This window comes from Anas platyrhynchos, chromosome Z (genome assembly GCF_047663525.1).
Source record: "Anas platyrhynchos isolate ZD024472 breed Pekin duck chromosome Z, IASCAAS_PekinDuck_T2T, whole genome shotgun sequence".
NCBI lineage: Eukaryota > Metazoa > Chordata > Aves > Anseriformes > Anatidae > Anas > Anas platyrhynchos.
In genome coordinates this window covers 29,564,647-29,587,732 of record NC_092621.1, presented here as the reverse complement: position 1 = coordinate 29,587,732, position 23,086 = coordinate 29,564,647, and the positions used below count along the sequence as shown (strand labels likewise).

Genomic DNA, 23,086 nt, shown 5'->3' with positions numbered 1-23,086 from the left:
TAAAGAGGGTTTCAGGGGATCTCAGATCCACAGCTCTGTGGCTGGTGTCTCTTTCCCTAGGTAGGTGACCTGCAGTAGTGCTTCTTAAACAATGGACAAGTGGCTGTTGTGTTCAAGGTCACAGGGAAAAAGTTATAGCTCTCTAATAGTTATTAATAATGTGACTGAAACCCATGGAAGGGAAGTCTGAAAGAAACTGGCATCCCCAAGGAGAGAGGGATGGAGCTATTTCTCATCTGGAAAGGTTTCTATGAGATGCTTGGAGTGTGCTCAGTCAGCAGTTACTGTGAAGTCCCTCCAACCAAGGTACCACCAACCTTGCAGATATGGTGGCATGCTGCAAGGACATATATGGTTCTGCAACATGTTGAATAATCACCATGCTATCGAAAAACACGAGATTTGGTTCAAAAGGACTTTGATGGCTTACATCTAGTCTACGTGAAGTACAAATTGACACAGTCTTACTGATTGCTTTGGCCCATCTATCGTCTTAATATTTATTGTCTTACAGTATGCTGTTTTGGGTGTATGTTTCTTTCCTGCTCTTAGTGAATGCAGAGTCCACACAAACAAGACTGGAACCCTGTTAAAAGGGAAACACTAAAACTGACCATTTCCAAAGCTCTAACTACTGCACAGCCAACAGACAGAAAAACCTTTAGGGAAATTACGTTTGGTCTTTTGTTACAGTTCTTTCATTTCAAGTTGACACTGTAACAGTAACAACAGGATAGATTTTCAGATAACCTTAATAGCTTTTTTTTTTTTTAATTATATTGATTAATTCAATTATTGAATAATTTAATGATTTAAAAGATGGCTTAATTTGATCTAATGTTATGTATTTGGTATGTTATGTGTTTCAGAACACTGAACATCTAAAACTGGTTTTAGAATAATCCTATAGAACAGCTTGGGTTGGAAGGGGCCCTTAAAGCTCATCTATTCCAACCCTCCTGCCATGGGTGGGGACATCTTTCACTAGATCAGGTTTCCCAAAACCCCATTCAGTGCAGCTTTGAACACTCAGTGACAAAGCATCCACAACTTCTCTTGTTAACCTCTTCTAGCATCTTGCCGCCCTCATCATGAAAAATTTCTTCCTTATATCCAATCTTAATCAACCCCCTTTCAGTTTAAAGCTGTTACCCTCTGTCCCGTCACTACAAGTGCTGGTAAAAAGTCTCTCTCCATCTTTCTTCTAAGCCCCCATTTTATATATGAAAGGCCACAATAATGTCTCCCCAGAATCTTCTTTCCTGCAGGCTGAACAACCCTAACTTCTCAGCCTCTCTTCATAAGATAAGTGCTCTAGCCTTCTGATCATTTTTGTGGCAGTTTTCTGAACCCTCTCTAACAGGTTCATGTTTTTCTTATGCTGGGGACCCTAGAACTGTATGCCATACTGCAGATTGGGTCTCATGAGAGCAGAATAGAGGATAATCACCTCCCTTTGCCTGCTGGCCATGCTTCTTTTTTTGCTGATGTACGTTTTTGTCTTATTTTCATTTATACATGGGAAACATAATTTACAATTATGAAAGTTAGATACAGGAATTTCATAGTATAACCTGAGATACTCTGTAGAATTAACGAGTTTCTACACTTGGCTCAGGGAAGTAGACAAAGAAATTGCTGTTATTCAGTCAATATCTGATAAAAGAAAATGTGTTTACATGGAAACTTTCCTTTCCAAAAATGAAAATGTCTCCAGAAAGCACAACAGTGATATGAACTAAGAGAATTCCATTCTACCTATATTAAAGTAGTTATATTTTTCTGTATTCTTTGAACATTCTTCAGAAGTTTGCGGTGAAATATTTTTCCATGTCAAGAATGAGTGAAGCTTACCTATTAACTAACTATAAAGAATAAATAGGGAAAATAGGCAAGCCAAGGAATGAGGAAGTGAATGGATTAAAATATTTCCATAAAATATTTTTAATGTTTATACTTGTTAGCTATTACAGTTAGATATTGATAAAGAGCAGTTTTTATTTGTGTATAATATGTTTATTTGGAATAAATGACGTGCTAAGCACCTGCAGCTCTTCCTGTTATCCAGCTCAGGACTGATTCTATTTTACAATACTCTTGCCTTTATTAAGCTATCTCCTGATTTAAATCTTTGCATATAAGGAAATAAATTGATTCTTATTTATAATGTTGGTTCCATGTATTTTTCTCAGAAGCTTCAGTGTCATTCAAAACCCACCAACGCCCTCCAAAGAGGTTCCCATTTTTCTCAGCTGATGTGGATTCAAGATATTCCTGGTGCCTGTCCTTCCACTGAAATGAACTTTTTAGATTTCAGATTAAAGACGTGGCAAACTTTGACTGACAGCTCTTCTGGCTCTGTGGGTGTATCATGCCAAATATTAATCCAGGACAGAGTCATTCTGCCTGGTCAGAGTTATTCAACACCTTTGAGCATGTTTTCTGACAGTTTGCCTTTCACCAGCAGGATTGGGCTAGTTCAAGTGTCAATGTTGCATCCATTTAACTTTATGCTGGTCAGATGTGAGCTGTACTCCAGCAACAGGATCAAAGCCAGCATATACTTCCTATCTCGTGTTCTAACTTAGCTCAACACTCAAGCCTGACTCAGATCAAACTAATACTTCTTGGTGACCTGCAGGACACAGATGAGATATTAATGGTGGGCTTTAGACACACATATCTCTGTGAAACAGTTGATAAAATGTTATGACTTTGCTTTCCATAGCAGTAGTCTTTTACTTTGTAGTCTCTTTCAATGGTGGGAGCTGATGATAGATGCTTTTCTCTCTTTTCCCTTTAATTGGAAGAATTGTCATTTTTCCCCATGACAACAAATGTTTGTGAATGATATAAAGAAGAAAACTATTTGCTTCTCAACCAGAGAAATGCACAAAGAAATGTTTATCAGAGCCAGAGTCTTACACTGCTTTTGTCTGTCATCCCAATAATAAAGTCTCTCCTAAGTACATTTTTTTCCTTTTCTTTCAGTAACTGGTGAACAATGAGGGTGCTATTTATGCTCTGATAATAAGAGAAAAACTTCTAATTGCAAGGTGAAAAGGGTTGTATTGAGTATGCAATTTCTATTGTAACAGTAATGGTTTGGCACTACTGCATTTTGGTTTTCATTTTGAGGATTTCTTTTCTGACATCTATGTTCCAAGGAGGAACATACCCTATGTTCAAATTTTTATAAACAACAATCTAATTTTATGATTGCAGGCTGTCCTTTGAACCAAATAGATGACATATGGCCTGTCCCTAAATAAAAATTTGGCAAGTGCATAGGCCTTCATTTCATGGATATGATGAGTAAGATATTATTAAGATATTATGGTTACCACTGAAATTTGTTGAGGTGGCTTTTATGTGAAGGGCATTATGTTGTTATCCAGGGAAGAATCAGTATATATTTCTTACATTGTTTTGTGTTTCAGAATTGTTTTTTTGCAGTGCTAATTAGTAGTTTAACATCTTATGAAGCTGTTAATATATATAGAAGGCTTTACAAGCTTCACAACTGTGTTTCAGTGTCAAAAACAGCCAGATTTCTTATGTTAGTATAGTATAGCATGCTTCCCTGCCTTTTGTTTGCTTTGCTGCAGAAAGCCTTTGGTTTTACATGATAAATGTACCTTTAAAAAAAAACAGCTGACGGCACATCTGTAGTATGCACACATATATAAGCATATTATGCAGTGTTATGTAACTTACGTGAAGTGAATGTGTCATGTAAATATTTCATTTCTGTTCATCTCATCCTTTTGCTAGAGGAGTAGTATTCATATTACTGCTGGGAACAGCTTATGTTTTTTGTATAATAATTTTGCTGGGTGTTTCCATTTTAGCACCCTGTAACATAGTGGAAGCAACTACTGAGTAGCATACTGATTCAGCTGTAGTGAGTTTAAAAAGGCAAATTACTGCACAGGAAAGAAAACAAAACGACCTTTTCTCATTCTGTCAATCTAATTAGACATCCATGAGGAAATCACAAAGTAATCCCATAGTGTTTAAAAGCTGCTTTTTTGATACCCCAAAGGGAGTTAACTGCAGTACAAGGAATTCTTCTTATATGTTTGCCCTTGGAAATGTCCAGTCCTTCTAGTTAAATTTTATGTTGGGTTAGTAACTATTGTCTTCATTTCTTATCCTTCATTTTTCAACTAGATGCTATATTCTTCACTTATATTTCTGAATAGTAGCAATGAGTAAGTTATATTTATTAAAGGGCTGACATATTTAATCCCAAAGACTACATTTTGGTGGTATTTCATATAATCAATTTGTAAAATCTATACATGAGTTGGATCAATCATGTACAGCAATTTGGATCCCAGTAGACTGAGGATCACGTATGTGCTCCTGATAAATACATGTATATGTCAGATATTATTAGTTATTACTAGTTAGTCAAAGAGAAGAAGAGTTTGAGAAAAAGGTTCTGACCTCTGAAACAGATCTCTTTTTTGTTTATTTGTTTGTTTGTTTTTTAGAAAATCTATCATTTGAAGTTCCTAGGGTGAATTACAGATTTTTAAGATAATCCTGTCTCCTTCCTGTGACTGTGAGGGTCATGAATGCCTTCATATACTTCTTTGTGGAGTTCTCAACCCATTTGAACAGTCTTGTGACAAAAATGAGTGAGTTGTGCAACCAAGTCAAAAGTAGATTCATTTCAGAAAAAGATTTAAACTCTTGAAGTGCTTACAGTATTTGTCCTGGTACTGCTAATCCTGCTTTGAGAAGTAGTCCAAACACAGGGAAGCTGCTAGAAATGTGAATAATCTAATTATGTATTTCCAACTGTGATGAGAATTTGTAGACATCCAGTAACTTCCATATCATGACCTATTTTAACTTCTACATATTGATGCCTTTTAATGTAGGGGATCTTGTAGACTACCTAAATCAAGACACAGAGTACACAGAGCATTTTTCAGTTAGTCCTACTTGCCATCTACCTCTGTAATCATCCTTTGCTATTGTGTTAACAGCCATCAGCTTTGAGTCATGGCTGCAGTTACTAAGAACATACTGTGGCCTTTTAAAGTCCAGAATGCTACTTTACTCAACCCAACTCAAATTCCTGTCCTCAGGCCTCTGAGGAATGCTGGATCCCAGCTATAACTCTCTCCTGCGAGAAAAACGTGTGTGCTTTGCCACAGCAGACCTACTGTAAGGGAAACAGCTGGAATGCATGCTTGCAGTCCCCATGCTTTTCTGGACAGCTGGTGGTAGAAGTGATGGAATGGCTTTCAGTGCTTTGTAGCTGTGGGATTTGGTACAACTCAAGGCATGGTGGTGTTCTTCCAGCCTCCTTGGTTCTCTCTTCCTTTCTGCAGAGAATGCTGTAGTTATGACTTGGCTATCCCTCAGCTGAGGAATGCTCTTGCACCTAGTCTTCAAATAGTTTTTTTCTGATGTTTATCCATGATGTCTGGTCTTTAGCCCACGTACTTCAGTATGTCTGAAACATGCATAATTTATTAAATCCCCTTTAGAACATTCCTTTTTGTATTTGGAGAAGTTTGCAAACTTCTTGTGTTGATCCTCTGTTTCATTATCCTCTGAAGATACTCAATTCCAGTCACTTCTGTTGCACAAAACAATGTAAGTTCTGTGGCTTCCTCATGGGTTCATCATGGATGGGAGACGAATATTCACCTGCCTTTTTTTTTTTTTTTTTTTTTTTAGGAAGCCTTGGTTATGGATCCCAGTCTAAGTCCAATGGAAAAGGCAGCTGCAACAACCTAGTAGTCACCAGCAGTCCCATGACAGTTCAGCACCTAGGACCTGTTTCACCTCCTGCTAATCAAGTTTCAACAGCATGCAACCAGATCAGCCCTACCCTACAGAGGTCTATGGATGCTTCCAGCCTGAGTGTTCCTTCATCAGATACAAGGTCCTGAGTTAGCTTTTTTCTTTTCAGTACTTAATAAAGAGGCCTTTTCAATTCTCTTGCCATTTAAATGCGACCTTTCTGATAATTACAATGGTCTAAATGATGCTTTGTTATGCCATGGCAAATTTAATTTGATATCATTTAATTCATGTCAGCTGTAATCACAGTGGTATAGATCATTCATATCAAGGGTAAAATGTAGCTAGAAATTTTCTATGCTTGATAGGTTTTTTTCTGTTCTATAAAGATTTTTAGAATCACTTAGCCATATTTTTGCACAGAAAAAAATAAACCAGGAACAGGAAATGCCGGAAATAGTCCAAATGCAACATCTTCATGGGTAGTTATGTGTTTTAAGTGTAATAGTACTAAGAATATTATGCTGGTGCCTGGCAAGTAATAATGTCAGACAAAAAAAAAATTAATCACAATGCTTTGCTAATGCTTCTTGCTCCTAATCAACTGCTATTTCTTTCAAATTGTTTAAATGGTTAACACAAGTTAATAAGATCAATTGTTCCCTATCTGCAATGAGCTAGCAGTTAACTGCATCTGTTAGGCTTTTCTATTTTAAACTGTTCCAGTAACTTTTGAGATTATAGCTATGAGCAGTATAGAAAAACATGAATGAAGGGAAAACAGTTGTTTAGACAACCTCCATACAGGTGCAGTAAGCACATCCCTGGATGTTAGTTAAGCACAGTGTGTAAAAATATTACAGCATATTACGTGGGAGGGTACATACCCACTTCAGTAGACATGGCTTGTGCAATAATTGCCTACTCAGCTGAAATGTAACCATTTTTATTCACAAAAGGCCACAAGAGCCTTTACTCTCTAAACAATTTACATTTTACTGCATCACCTTATTGCAAGACAAGGAACCATCTTGACATAATTAAAACTGCTATTATGTCAATGGAAGAAAATCTCGCGATAGTCTACTACAAGATACTTTGGGACATGTTGGACTTGATGATTCTTATGGGTCCCCTTCAGCTCAGGATATTCTGTTCTGTTCTATTTCTGTTGCTTCACTTGTGAAAACTAAGTTCTTTAGGACAATTTATAAGATTAATTATGTTACCTATATAAACATGGCAGGGAAAACCATTCGCTGCTAAACTGGTGACAAAGAACAAATCCAGAGACACGCCTTTTTGACGCCTTCACTTGTGAAAACTAAGTTCTTTAGGACAATTTATAAGATTAATTATGTTACCTATATAAACATGGCAGGGAAAACCATTCGCTGCTAAACTGGTGACAAAGAACAAATCCAGAGACACGCCTTTGTGACAGAGTAGAAACAATAGAATGAAAATATCATTAGGCAATTATTACCTATTTAACAAGTCTTAGGTATACCTGTAGGGTTTGTTATTTTTATGCGAATGTATGGTTGTGTGTACTATGTCAGTACTGTGTTATACATTTTTGTTTTTATTTAAAATAAACATTTACTAAGGGTGATCTGAAGTTGAAACTCTGGCAGAATCCAACCTGTAGTGTTCCTAGAGTGTCTTTTAATGATTTATCAATGAAGACTTTATAAAATCAGTTTGTTACACAAAGAATGTCCATCTCAGCAATTTTCCCCTCAATTTAGAGCAGAACGAGTTTCAAGTTATATTTTAATTAACAGATTGTGGAGACACTCTTTTGTTTTATTTTATTTTATTTTATTTTATTTTATTTTATTTTATTTTATTTTATTTTATTTTATTTTATTTTATCGCTTCAGCATTAAACTGAATTTGCCTAAAGTAGTTGCCCAAGTTAACTTCATAAACCTTCGTGAGCTGAGTGAGTGCCTCCTCTTCATTGTGGCTTTTAGGATGCAACATGAACTGTACTCTGACAGTTCAATCCAGAACAGCTTGTTGGCTGAATTGACCCAAACTAAAATGTCTTATATTGATTTTTACTGATGTAGGACGGAAAGTTGGCTAAACCACAGTTTTCCTGCAGACATCATCAAATTTTGGGATATAGACCAAGAGAAATAAAACCTTTCTCCCAACTTTTCTGAGAGTTTCCCAAAAAACTTTTCAGAGGAGTCAGTTATGCTGCTTAAAACCAAATATAATACTGCCACTTACTGAAATGCAATTGAGAGAAGGACCTAGGAAAGAAAAAAGTGTTCTTGGCTAGTAAAACAGAAGAGCAGGCAGAAAGGTTCGGAAACATAGTTTTCAGTCTTCTGTATTTTTGTCTAAGATTATGAGTTATACTTGACACTGTGACCTGTATACATGGAGGCAGAATAGAGTGACAGCTGGAATATCTTCTAAATAGTCATAAAAATCTGGTCCAAACTCACAGCTGGTTTAGATTAAAGTAAGCAAGCATGCCAATTAATTGCATCTGAGAATCTGGCATGGTGTTATAGTTGGTCCTTCATTTTCATATTAAGTAAATTTATTTTTCCCCAGAAAACTTCTTAGTCACGGTGTGGGCTGGGTTTTAATGATTTTTTCTCTGTTTTGGGAGCTGGAATCTTTGTTACTTTTGAATGTAGATGCTTAAGTGAAAACCAAACTTCTTCAGATTATCTGGCTCTTACTTATTATCTATGTTAAATACTTATGGAACTTTTAAAATCCTTTGAAATGCAGTTTCTCTCCAGCTTCACTGACAGGTGTGTTCCTTTCTGTTAGGCACTGGTAGCTTTTTGAATGAGGCTGGTCCTAATCAACATCTGATTAAAATTCTTGACATTAAAAAATAGACTTGTTACATTGATTCATGACTTTTCCTACTTATAAGAAGGAAAATGAAATCTAAATGATCAAGCTGGCAAAAGAAAGCCATCATTCTTATAATTTCCAGTTATAAGTGTTTATAGCATAGCGTGGAAAAATCAAACCTTACTTTTCTTACTCTGTTGAGGACTGGGTCTATAGCGGGGTCACAGCATACTAGCATAATTTAACTGCCTTATAATGAACAGTGCTTTAACAAAGCCCATTGATAACAGACCCAACAACCTGATTTTTTTTTTCCTGCAAATAATTACCCATTTAGATGTAAATCTTACACAAGATTGACCTGATACAGCTATGACATTTTTCTCATTTTTCTTAATCAAAATTGTATTCATTGTGTTAATTGCTCTTTTCTTTAACATTCTGTTTTGAAAGTAAATGCTATTTAAACCCCAATGGAATAACATAACCTCCATAACAGTACCCCGTACCAACATTCAGTTTGAACAGGATGTTTCTTAGTTATTCTTATACAGAAAATCAACCAACCATTACAAGAAAAAAAAAAAAAATCTTGAGAAAATGATTTTAAACTTCTGGAAACTGCTGTAATACTAAGTAACAGGATAAAAAAACATCACGAAGCAAGTGCTCATGTGGATGAGGTGAATAAGATAACAAGGATGCCAGGATTTTTCAGCTTTAATCTGTGTGGCTGGAGTTGAATGTGGGAAGTTACATACACTTCTCTTTATTGAATGGCTGCAACTAATATTAGCATACATTTTGTCAATCTTACAAATATGATTGAAAAATAATCCACAGATCTCCAACGAAAAAAATTGTTTTACCAAACAGAACGATGGAAATTTGTTAAACATTAGTGTATTCACTGGGAGTATCTCCAAAGCCATTGTTTAGGATCTGTTCTTGTTCTCTTGAATTAACTGATGTTGTTTTAAATGGGATTGAGATCCTCACTTTTGCCAGCTACCAATTCTTAAGTTAGGTGGTTTCATGTATCTTCACTGAAGCCGCAGTCACTGCAGCTACAAGATGTGGTGCAGACATAATATGCAATTATGCACCTTAAGAGATCTGTCTCATGGATCCTTGTCTCCTGAAGCAGAGCCTGCAAGAAAACCTTGCAGAACTCAGTAGCAACTAGAGTATTATTTATCCTGAGTAGATTCTAAACTTGCTTACCTATTAAGAAAAAGAAGCTAGTAAAAGAGGTGGAAGTGCCTCCTTAAAGATGCTTGTTGTACGTATGTTGCAAGAAAGAGATGAGATTTGTTTATTTTCTTTATAGTGCATACTTTCTCTTCTACACATTTGAAATGTGTAGTAATATAAAAAATTTTAAGTAAAAATATTATAAAGTTTAAAGAAGTAAAAACATTATAAATAACTGACTATAGGAGTGTACCATTATAAGTAAGTATACATTATTCCTTGCCCACGAATTTCTTTGAATTACTGCTTGTAAATATTTGATATACCATTTAGTTAGAATTTCAAGAAATATTTTTATACATATAGTATTTAAAGTATCTATTACCACTTGCTAACTTTATTTTGTTAAGTTAATTTGGCCTCCTGAAGTCTTTGTAGGATAGGAGAAACTATTGTGTATGTTGTTTATTATGTGAGAAGATGAGAAGCAGTGATTAAATAACTTATTTACCTTCAAAATGCATTTCAGGTTTAGAAGAGAAACCAGATTTTCTGTGTATGCCTTTGATCTCCGATTTAAATTCTGTGCTTCTACACTTCCAAAGTGTATTGTAAAAATCATAAATGCAAGAATTAACCCCCAAATTGCAGAGGTTTTTGTTGTTTGTGAGATCTCCATGTTTATCTAGATGCCAGGTTCTTTCTACTGTTAGAGTTCCTCACAAATACTAATTAATATAATGATGACACCACTGGCTTCACCGGCTGGCAAGAAATCCAAGAGTGCCAATATGCAGAATTGAAAAATAAAGACATAAATCTACTTGTCCTTTACCCAGCATTTGCAGCTGTGAATCAGGGCACGTGGTGTCCTTGTATTTCCTTATTATACTTTTATGTGGATACCAATATTGTTAGGAGCTTATGAGGTTTTTTAAGCTACATGTAGGATATTTGCAACCTAAACAAGTTTCTTAATCTTTCTATGACAAACTGATAACAGCAGCAAGATTACAGTTTTGTGAAAGAAAAATTGACTGCTGACATAGAGGGAAATACATCATGAAACAAAAACTAAGTGAACCCCTTCAATCAGTTCTTCTACATTATTAATTTGTTTGTTTTGTTAAGTTAGATATAATCTGTATAATCTTCAGCTATTTCTGTAAAGAATATTTGTATGCATTACAACTGGCCAAGTGAAAAAGGTTAAACATTTATTCTTTATTAATCATTTTTCTTCTCCTTCTTTGCTAGAAAAAAAAAAATTAATAGTAATCTCAAATCAATGAGCTTCACACAAGGCAAGAGCATAATGCTTTAGCTTCAGAAGCCCAAGCCTCTTTACACCACGGTTGATGAAAAAAAATCCTTTCATTTCTGCAGTAAAATATCAAGAACCATTAGAGCAACTTTTCTTAAAATCTTAAGTGTCCTCGTTTCAGTTAGGACAGAGTTAATTTTCCTCCTAGTAGCTGATAAGGTGCTGTGTTTTGGTTTAGGATGAGAAGAGTGCCGATAATACACTGATGTTTTAATTGTTGCAGAGCCGTACTTACACCAAGCCAAGGACGTTTCAGCTTCTCACACTGTCCTGCCAGCTGGCAGGCTGGGGGTGCAGCAGGAGCTGGGAGGGGACAGACCCAGAACAGCTGACCCAAACTGGCCAAAGGGGTATTCCATACCATCTGATGTCATGCTAAACAATATATAGGGGTGGCTAGCCAGGGTGGGGGGGCTGGACTGCTCGGGGTTAGGCTGGGCATCGGTCAGCAGGTGGTGAGCAATTGCCTTGTACATCACTTGTGTTGTACACATTAGTAGTAGTAGTACTATCATCACCATCATCGTTATTATTATTATTGTTATTATTATTTTTCTGTCTTAGAAAACTGTCTTTATCTCAACTCACAGGCTTCACTTTCCCGTTTCTCTCCGCCATCCCAGAGAGGGAGGGGGGAGGGTGAGCGAATGGCTGTGTGGTGTTTAGCTGCCGTCCGGATTAAACCACAACACTTAAGTTAAAAGTTGGACTCTTAAGTATCTTTTTATATATTTTTTGCCTGTGTATGGCTCCTGGTGTATCAACTGAGAGTACTTGAAGTTAGAGATAACGTTTTTTCACATGTAACCTTCCTTTAGATGTATGTGTGTGTGAAGGTTGAAGAATCAGTCTGTAGCAGTATATACACATGAAATTTGAACTGCTGAAGTGTCTAACTGCTTACTCATTTTATTATGTCTTTGTTCCAGGTCACTCTTGTCGTGTGAGTCTCTGGCCTCTACAACATCAAGCTTGTCAGAAAGTCAGTCCACTTTGAGCGTTAAGCAAGAGTGGTCGCATGGGTACAGGACACTTCCTTCTCTTTCTCCTGAACAAGGTTTACAAAATGGTAGTGAGTTGAGGGACTTACTAAATTTTTCGCCTGCAACATCTGTGTCCAGTAGCTGTGTATCTAACTCATTACCATCCTACTTATTTGGCTTAGAAAATAGCCATTCCTCTTACCTTAGTCCTCGCCATTCCTCTTCCCTGTCTCAATCTACCCGCTCCAAAAAGAGAGCACTCTCTCTTTCTCCTCTATCTGATGGCATTGGGATTGACTTCAATACAATCATCCGTACATCCCCAACCTCTCTAGTGGCCTACATCAACAGCTCAAGGACATCACCAGCTAACATTTCCCCACAGCCTGAGGTTTATGGACATTTTTTGGGAGTTCGAGGAAGCTGTATACCCCAAAACTACTCTGTTCCAGCTACCCAGAAAGGTCTACTCATGGCTAATGGCAGTATCACCTTCCCAGAGTACACTGAGAATAGTGCTGGTGAATACCAGCGGATGCAGCAATTGGAGCAAGCCAGCCTGCAGACAGAAACCACAACTAACATGGTAATCCAGCAGGGCATGCCTCCCATGGACAGCCAGACTCTGAGTGCCCTGAAAAATGAACAGCTGGATGAATTCTCAGGCCATACAGTTGACATGCTTCCTCCACCCTCTCTGCCGCCACCTCCTCCACAAGGGCCTCCGCCACCATACCATGCTCATCAGCACCGACATGTGCCCAGCCTTCCTGGTCACATGCAGCCTCTGCCTGTGCCTCCATCTGTCCCATGCCCACAGCTTGAAGAAGATGGGGAGCTGGATGATTTCAATGGCAAGCATGGCTGTCGCTGGATTGATTGCAATGCACTGTATGACCAGCAAGAGGAACTTGTGCGGCACATAGAGAAGATTCATATAGACCAGAGGAAGGGAGAAGATTTTACGTGCTTCTGGGCAGGGTGTCCACGAAGGTTCAAGCCGTTTAATGCTAGGTATAAACTGCTGATTCACATGAGAGTCCACTCCGGAGAGAAGCCAAACAAATGCACAGTAAGTCTGAATTCCGCCTCCCTTACCAATTATAGACTATATATTACTCATGACAATATAGAGAAGTTGTAATTCTGTCTCTGTGTCTAATGTTTCAAAGTAACATTCTGGATTTTTGTTGTTGTTGTTGTTTGGTTGTTTGGTGGTGGGTTGTTTTTTTTGGCTAGTCTGCATGACTGCCTCATCTTTCCGTCTAGATAGAAAGGAAAGGTATTCTTTAATTTGATATGTAAAGACAGATAGGATTAAACAAAATTCTGTTTTCTAAATTTAGAAAGCCTTTAATATAGACTGCAGAAGTGGCATGGTAGACCTCCATAAATTGAAGCTTAAGTACCATCAGTCCCTGGAATATTATAACCATACAGGGGGAAAATGTGACGTAGAATAAATGACAAAGTGACGAATAAGTGACGAAGAATAAATGACGTAATTTATCTCAAAGTATTATTGCATGATGTTACTCTTTTTTGATTTGAGAAATTTTGGGGATTGTGTATAATGTAACCATGATAAACTGAAAAAAGTTTTTGCCTGAGAAAAGAGGCAATTGCTTGTTTCATTACTACCCAAAAACAGACCTGTAGCCCTATTGTCCTGAATACAGTGGGAAAAATACACATGACAATTTCTCTGCGCACATCTTCCAGTAGTGAAGATTCAACCTCCAAAGCCATGCTTTTCTTGTATCTTTTCTTAGGATCAATGCAAGCTAGTCCCTTGCATACATAATCAGACAGGGAGATGATCTAGCCAGTAAACCCTCCCATCAGCTTATGTTTGGACTCCAGTGAAGCATTTATAATCTAATTCAGATTCTTGATTTGCTTTACTTATAAGGTGTATTTTGGATGACAATTAGCTTACCCACACTAATCGCTAGAGCCAGCAGAAAACAGCCTAACCAGTACTGTTCCTAGTCCTCAGCATAACCTAAGAAAACAATGAACATATGTTTTCTAGAAAGAACTGCTGATTGTTACTCATTTGAAAAACATGGATTTGTTTATAAGTTGTGTAATATAAGTTGGTGCAAGGAGTCTGTTTTGGTGTTTGTCTAGTTAAATGTTTTTCTTACAATTTGTTACTTATTCTAGATTTTTGCTTGTACAATAGATAGAGGAAATTTGTTCTTTAAGTTTTTGGACTCTAAAGGGCTCAATATTCTTCAGGAAGAGGAGATATCTTCCCAGATTTAACTCTCGAATTTAAAACACTGGGCGGAGGAACTGTCACAACACTAGGAAGATTATCTTTCCTTTTTTTTTTTTACACTAGAGCCTGAATGCCTGAATTCTCTGCTCTCTCAATCTCTCTCTCTTTTGCTTTTTTTTTTTTTTTTCCTTAAATTCTGTTATATCCTCTTTTCTGCTCTTGGGATATGTTGGATCAGAATTTGCCGTTAACTTCAGTTCCTTGGGCACTTCTTGTCAGCTTTCCAGGGAAAGAAAGAGAGAGAAAAAATAATTATTAGAAGTCAATAAAATAATTTTTTAAGGGAGTAGCACATGGAAAAAAAAAATCATACAGAGACAACACTATAAAGAAAGAGGGTGAGAATGGTGAATGAACACTAAAAGAGTAAAGCAATTACCCAGGGCATTTGCAATAGGATATCTGTGATGAAAGATCCAGTAAGTCTGGGAAAAACATTGTGTTAGTAGCACTCTATACTCACTCTACACTCCCTGTCCTACCTGCTGAGAAAAGTTGCTTACATTGACTTCCTCATGTTTATATCCTTATGTCCTTTATGTCTCTGTCCTTAGCTTTGAAAGAGTCATCATTCATCGATGATAAATATGTTTATGAATAAAGTACTTAACATGATCCCATTTTTAGATGACTAATCCAAAAGTGTGTGCCAAGCCTTACCACGTCACAAAAAAAAAAAAAAAAGATGTCTATATTAGCTTCTTAGAAACAGGTTTCTCTCATATACAGTAATGACACTTCTTCATTTTACTGAACTTCAGCAATTAATGAGGGATACTGCCAAGTTTACACATTGAAAGTTGATACTTATCTTGTTTCATGTTTAGAAGTGTAACGAAGTAGAGAAATTTTAAGGGTGACTTGGCAACTCTTAAAATGTGGGTGTAAATCTGGAACATAGGACCACTTCCTTGGGACAAACATGCAGAACTGGCATTCATTAGTAGGCTTTGAGTGAAACAGCTTGCTTTACTATTGCACCAACAGTATGAATTTGGAAAACACATTAGACTTTCTAATGACAAGGGGCTACAGCCTGGAAGTCTATCAGTGTATGCAGGAAACTATACTAAAGTCAAGCTTCATACCTTTCTCACCAAGCAGTGAAATTTACAATCATACCAGTATAATTGGGGGTTTTAAACTGAGATTTTAGGTGAGGTATTATGGAGAACACTTTGGGCAAGATGATCATGAAATGTGATTTTCATAAGAACCAAAAATTATGCAAAAGAAATCTGAAGTTTCATAAAACCCGTATGAGTTAATGGTTAATGCACTAAAGTGATAAATCAAAACAATCCATTTATCATCTTTATTTTTCCACCTGTAGTCTTTCTGTAATTTATTTTCTGATTCCACATGTAGGATGCTTCTTTCTCTAAAAACATTATAAAGTACAGGTATACCTTCATTGCAGCTTGCATACTGATAGCAGGCAATCTAGGACACCAATCGGGAAAAAAAATGACAAATACTGATTTATTACATGAACCAATCAGATTTACTACAGAGAGAGTAGGAGAAGTCACAGGTCTTTGGTAAGAAATAGCTTAATATAATGTTTCAAGAACATCTAAAACTAAATGCAGCCAATAAAACTCATCACTTTAGTGACATCACATGCCAGTCATTGTCTGAACATCATGTGTGTTTGTTCCTAACATTTTGCAAAAGTTAGTTAATAGGTGTTGTTAATAACACTTCTTGTTAAGTGTGTATTACAATAGGTCCTGGTTAGTGTATTTATCACACAGTACTTGTTTCCATGCAGCTGAAGGGTGAGAGAGCATTACTTGGTACTGTGTTGAGTGTTTGACTATTTCATGGTTGCAGTGGATTGCTATTATAGTTCAACAAGCTCTGCAAGATTATAGTAATATAAGGCCAGGGTCACTTCTAAATTGTGTTATTAAATGCCACTAAAGATTATGCAGAATCAGGTGCATAACTAATTATAAACTGAACTTCAGAAAATCCTTTTATTCTCCTCTGTGATTGTTCTGTGATGACTAAATCATATGTTTGAAGAGAGATTTAAAGAATAGCTGTGACTGCAACACATCATGTACTTATAGTTAAAATTGCAGGTAGATATTTTTGTGACCTACACAGTTGTTTTGCCACATACAAACTAGTTCCTTTTTATCTATGTAATAAAAAATAGAATTGATAAATTATAGATAAAGGCTCTTTTCACTCTGTTATCTCTGGTTTTGGATGGGCCAGCTTTTTCAGTTCTGAATGATGAGAGTGTTATAGAATGAGTTGTAATCAGACATGATGACCAGGATTTGATGATCCTGATCATCAGATAAAAACTTAAAGTCAATCATTCTCAAGTTCAAAAACTCAGAGCATACCTATCCCATTGTACAAATTACGTAACAGTGAAGATAGAAACTGTAAAAGTACACCTGCGTACGAGGAAGACTTTGACCAAGGTAACTGGGGAGCAGAAGATCATTCTAAAACTAGATCTTCTGGATCATTCTAGATCTAGATCTACTAGATCTAAAAGATCATTCTTCAAGTCCAACTCCAGGAGTTGTATCCTTATGAGTCCCTTCCAACTCAGGGTATTCTATAATTCTATACCAGTCCTGACAATTTTGACTTTGTATTGATTTTTTTTTTCTGTAAATCAAACTTCCCTCCCTCTCTCCCTCTCCCTCTCCCTCTCCCTCTCCCTCTCCCTCTCCCTCTCCCTCTCCCTCTCCCTCTCCCTCTCCCTCTCCCTCTCCCTCTCCCTCTCCCTCTCCCTCTCCCTCTCCCTCTCCCCCTCCCCCTCCCCCTCCCCCTACCCCTCCCCTCCCTCTCCCTCTCCCTCTCTTTCACCCTGTACACTTCTTCTGTGTACTCAGAAGATTGGTTGTCATTCTAAAATGTATGAATTTCTTAATCTGAAAAAAGAGTAAATTTCATAGAATCCCACATTTTATTTTGTATGGGACGCCAAAGTGGGTGACTCTATATCGCAGTATATGGAAATTTGCAAAGTTGAATAGTACCTGCATGCAAGAAGCCTAACCTGAAGCTGCCTTGTTTGGAGTAGGAATTCATTATACTGGTGTTAACATGTCTTGAGATCCCTTAATGCTGATTAAAACACCTTCTGGGTTCTATTCCAATATACTGCAACTGGAATGGATTCTTGCTTCATTTCAGTAACCTGATTTGAAAACTAAAATATCTATTCAGGACATGATAACATACATTTAGTGTCAATTCCTAATTTCTTTATATAAAATTAGATATGAAATGTTTGAGTGTGGCATATTTATGTATTAGTCTATGTCTTAGTTTGTGGGATTGGGTTTAAGAAAGAAGTTGGGTAGATAAAAAGATAAGAAAAAGGTGAATGCAAAATTGATGTTGAAATGTAAGCAGTTAGTTCTCTAGTGGTTGAGATAAAATCTTCAGTGTTTGCCAGCAGTTACCACACAATGCTCTCTGAGCTTCCCTCAGATTTCCTCTGGATTAGAGAAAAAGAGAATTCCTGGTAGCTGTGGAAACTCTGCAATTGCAATTGGCAAATGCTGACCTTTTACTCTGGCTGCACCTGTGATCTTATTTTCTACTCAGTGTTCCTTCTTTTATGGTGAATTATTTTTCTACGTTTAAAATTCAGCTGCAATAAGTGGTACTTAATTAACTTTATGTCATGGTATGTAAACAGTAAACTTTAAATATTACTCTGGTGTAAATAGCAACAGCACATTGTTAAAGACAAATTTCAGGCTCTCCCTTTGCATTTTCATTTAGATACACTAGGAATACTTCCCCTTTCAAGCTAAATTCAGTCTTTTTGCTTTTTATATGTTCTGAACAGCACAATGTGTCAGTATTTTGAAGTATGGGATAGCAATACTTATAGTGCACCTTTTCTTTTTATCACAGCTGCCTGATGTGATTTTAACCAATAAAGTTGCTAGTATTTCTGCTGGGTTTAAGGTAATATCAATTTAACATCTGCTAAGTATCTGAGAATAACCCACGAGACATCAGTTTAATAAGCACATGAAACAGAAGTTATGGTTAAAATAACAAGGAGCATAAAACTTCAAACGTGTATAATGATTACTTGAGGCAGAATTAAACATCTTGAGGTGAGAATGAGTATTTAGTTAGATATACGTGTACTATTTGAATACTATCTTTTAAGAAGATGGTACTCAATCTGAAATGTTAATTAAAATCAGAAATACATTCTGTGAAAAATGATGGGGATATTTTTCTATTTTCAGACTCTAGTAGTGTGCCTTCATATGCATGATGTGTTATTTGTGACATGTACTATAGATTTTATGTACAGAATATACTACTGTTTCTTGATTGTAAGAAAAGAATGTAACAAATCTCATACCTGAATAATGTTGGTAGGCACAGTTACTGGGACCTTTTCAGACACCCCACTGCTTGTAAGGTGTCCTCCAAATGCAGCATAGAGAAACTATGCAGGATAAATGCTGTGTGTCTGCCTTGTGGAGCTCTGTTCAAGTCTTCAGAGGATGGAAACAATCAAAAAAAAATTAATTTATTTTTCCTTGCAAGTCTGCTGAAGAATCTTTCACCATGCTAAAATAGTAGCAGCTGAGCACCCAGTGTTAAAAGAATAGTAATTTAAATGTTAGAAAAGTTAGAAAAGACCAAGCTTGTAGTTGTCAGTTTCACTAATTCAGTGAGCTAACTGAAGCAGAAATACCATTAAAAAACAGAGATTTATTTATATCATGGTGTATAGACACAGAAAAGCTGTGTTTGAATTTAGACACATAAAGTAAAGGGTTCCTAACCCTCGTAAGTTTTCACAGTCTCAGTAACCTTTTTTGGGTTATGATGCTTTAGCTAGTTAAAGGTAAAACAAATTATGATGAATTGTGGGTTTGCCTCCACAAACAACTCAAACCCATGTGATCACATCAAATGGCACCTGACCAAAGCTAATAAATCTTACCTCTTAGCAATGGTGATATTGTTGTTTTAATATTATTCTTTCAGTATCAAATACATAATGTGTCCACAGTGCAAAGTGTAATGGTATGTGCTTTTGTTGTGACTGCTTAAGATGCCAAACTTCCACTTTGGTTCAGTGAGCGGCTGAAGGCTAATATTATCAAAAATACTGACCTTTAATAACAAAGCATTACTTTGTGTATTCAAAAATATAAAGCAAACTCCTTTCCACATGCAGATATAAGACTGGTGTTAGTGAAAAATGATGGCCAGAGAGCTATATTTTATATTATAGAAACCTTTGTACACATGTTGTACAAAGGTTTCTAGGTTATTAACTCTTTGTGTATGTGGATAGGCACAAAGGTTTATATTTTATTTATTTCCATTTTCTTGTAGCATGATTTTAATAGAATGTTTTTGAGATTTTTTTTTCATTGCTATGTCAAACCATAAAGAAATTAGAAACTAAATTTTTTGTCTCTTTGAAATGTGGAATCCAAAATCAGACATTTTGTGTCAGAAAATTTCAATGGCATAAATTTTATGTTTTGTGTGTGTACATGTGTGTTTTGTTTTGGTTTGGTTTTGGAGAACTAGATTTTTAGCTAGAAAATTATTTGAATTAGCTGAGTGTCTAATGCCAAGTTTGTGTGAAGTATTTGGAAACTGGATTACTCTTGAAACCATAAGATCTTTTTGCATAACTTTTACACTGTCTTCCAGATTTACTTTGCATTTTCACAAAACTCTGGTTGATGACTGGACCTGTCAGGAACAGAATAAATAAGTTAAGAGGCTTTCAATTTCTTGGTAGAAAAGCCTAACAATATCTGATAGGAAAATAGGAAATACAAGTTGTGATACAGTCACAATAGAAACAGACAGAGGCCATTCATGGAAAACATGATTCTAAAAAAAAAGGAGAAGGAGAAGGAGAAGGAGAAGGATAGATAGCTAGTTAGTAGATCATACCACACATTGCAATGTTACTTCTTCAGAAAGGAAATGTGGTTTTAAAGGAAAGGTAAACACACTGTCAGCTTTTATTCAGGTGCTTGACATTGATTTCCTGAGGATTAGAGGTTTAATTAATGCTTCTTACACACTGTGAAGAACTTCTCAGACATCTAAGTCTGATGGCTTGTGTGTGAATATGAGCTTTTGAAACAAGTGTTGAGAACTGCACATCACAGAACAGTGATTGGATTATTTGTACAGAGTAATTAGGAAATGGAAAAATGCCACATACTTTTTGATGCTCATATGTTTGCACTTGTTGAATACCTTGCAAACCAAATGCAAATATATTTGAAGTGTTTGGAGATACTAGGTTATCCTGTGTTATATTTTTTTAAACATTAAGGTTTTGTTTAAGATGCTTTTACTCCTGTTCAGGAGGATATAAGTGGCAATGTGTAAAGAAATCAAGAGAAAGTTCTGGTTCTGTGAATTTTTACAATGTGAGTTGCACAGCAGTTGGCCTGTAGACTTAAGTGAGGTTCTTCCATACAGAATTCTGGAGCCAGGAACACAGAGCTCAGGGATTCCATTGATTTCAGTGGCACGTCTTGAACACAGATTTATACACACATTTACATCTTTAGGCACAATTGCCCAAACACAAAGGAAGACAAGAATCATCTTGATTTACTTTGGTCCCTGATGCAGTTCTGTTTCAATGCCCTCGTAGCCCAAATTAGGTGAGGTGACATTGAACAGATGCTGAAAGTTGTAAACTTTTACGGGTGAAGATAAATTCTAGGGTACGTTTCCAAAGGACTTAGACACTATAGGGATTAAGCACTGTTCAGAACATGGCTATAGTGGACTCTTCATACAGGTGGTTGAAATAGGCTTATTGGACCAGGATGTTACTAGTTCAGCCAAAACAGTGAGGTCCTCTTTTACAGATCTGCAATTGCTATTGATCTTGGGTTAACAGGGCTAAAATAACTCCTGAAGAAAACCTTTTCTGAATGGGGCTGCATGGAAATAGGGAACTCTTTATAGAGGAAGTCACTTGAAAGGTACTGTCTGAGTCTGTAGATTGCTGAGCTTGAAAGTGAAGTTCAGAAAGTAAAGCTGGTGAACGTGGATGTGTTTTTTCTAGAGCTGCTCTGGGACTCAGTTGGCTCAGCATCGGAGATTGCTACATGTGGCAATTGTTTTCTAGTACCATCTTCTTGTGGTTTAACCCCAGCATACAGCTAAACACCACATAGCTGCTTGCTCACCCTACCCAGTTGGGATGGGGGAGAGAATCAGAAAGGTAAATGTGTGAGAACTCACAAGTTGAGATAAAGACAGTTCACTAGGTAAAGCAAAAATCATGTATACAGGGAAGGCAAAAGAAGAAAATCATTCTCTGCCTCCCATCAGTAGGCAGATATTCAGCCACTGCGAGGAAAGCAGAGCTCAAAATGCATAACAATCTCTGTGGAAGACAAATGCCATTACTCCTGATGTATCCCCATTTTCCCTTCTTTACCTCAGCTTTTGTTGCTGAGTGTGACCTCGTATGGTATGGACTATCCCTTTGGTCAGTTGGGGTCAGCTCTCCTGGCTGCATACCCTTCCAAGTCCTTGTGCACCCCCAGCCTCCTTGCAGTCAGGGCAGCATATGAAGCAGGGAAGACCCTCACTCTGTGTAAGCAGTGCTCTGCAACAACTAAAATATCAACGTGTTATCACCATTTTCACAAAAAATCCAAAACACAGAATCATATGAGCATCTATGAAGAAAAATGTCTCTATCCCAGCCAAAACCACAATGCATCTTTATCTACTCAGAGTGCTTTCCTACCATCATTTTTAAGGATGTATAGCAACTTTATTCCATGAGCACTCAGCTGTGGAGAATTAACACACATCGTTACAAAGTTTAGGATCACAAGTTAAACATTTCAAGAGGTGTCACTGTGATAAGAAATTCCTTTTTTAAAAGTCGTTTCTGCAAGAAATATTGAAATGTTAAGTTCCTCATCTATTCATGAAGTAGCATGCTTGATACAAAGAGTTGTTATAAGTAATTTCCTTCCCTCTCTTCTCTCTCTTTGAATGCTTTCTGTTGGTCATGAACTGGCACAAGCTCAAGGGAAAGATGACAACATGCCTTTATGGGTACTCTTGGTACATTTCTATAATTACATTCAAACAAAATTAAATTGCTTTGGCTCTTTACTATAGTCTTTACTGTTTAACTTCTGTGTCCTCCAAGGATGATCAGATGTAAACATCTTGCAATGCCACTATTCTTCAAGGTCTATTATACTGCTGGGGGATGTATGTTCCTATTAGCATTCAGATTTTTGTTTTAAGATGTTACAGTTATGCAAAGAAGCATGTCTGAGCTGACAATAAAAAAATGATTTTAATTAGGATCCATCATGTAATAGAAAAAGACAAGACTTCTTTTGCTTCATGAAAAGCCTGCTCTGCATGCTTGCAAAAATGCATGGATTCTTTTACATTGGGATTACATAATTGGTATGACAAAGTTTCAGTCCTGTGATCTTACAGTTTTCAAGTGGTTCAGACACATTTGTCAAACCTTGTTTAAAGTATTTGATGGTAATCTGTTACAGAAGTTAGTAGATGACATGAACATGAAGTCTGCTTTGTTTGTTTAAAGGAGTGGGCTATGTATAAACTGAATTAAGGAACATTTATGTTGAGACTGCTGAGATTATTGAAAGTGCATTTTTAAAACCAGCCACTGTTGAAAAACAAGGCCTCTCAGCT

The 23,086-nt window shown here is 36.7% G+C and overlaps 1 protein-coding gene across 9 annotated transcripts in view; it reads left to right on the top strand.

Moving 5' to 3' along the window:
* The window catches only part of GLIS3 (GLIS family zinc finger 3), a 185,454-nt gene that overhangs the window by 37,857 nt on the left and 124,511 nt on the right, over positions 1–23,086 (top strand). For all 9 annotated transcript variants that reach the window (XM_038170687.2, XM_072031661.1, XM_072031662.1 and 6 more), the window contains 2 exons: positions 5,701–5,908; positions 12,046–13,171. In XM_038170687.2, the coding sequence (XP_038026615.1) occupies positions 5,778–5,908; positions 12,046–13,171 (1,257 nt within the window). In that variant the 5' untranslated portion in view covers positions 5,701–5,777. The remainder of the gene's footprint in view (positions 1–5,700; positions 5,909–12,045; positions 13,172–23,086) is intronic.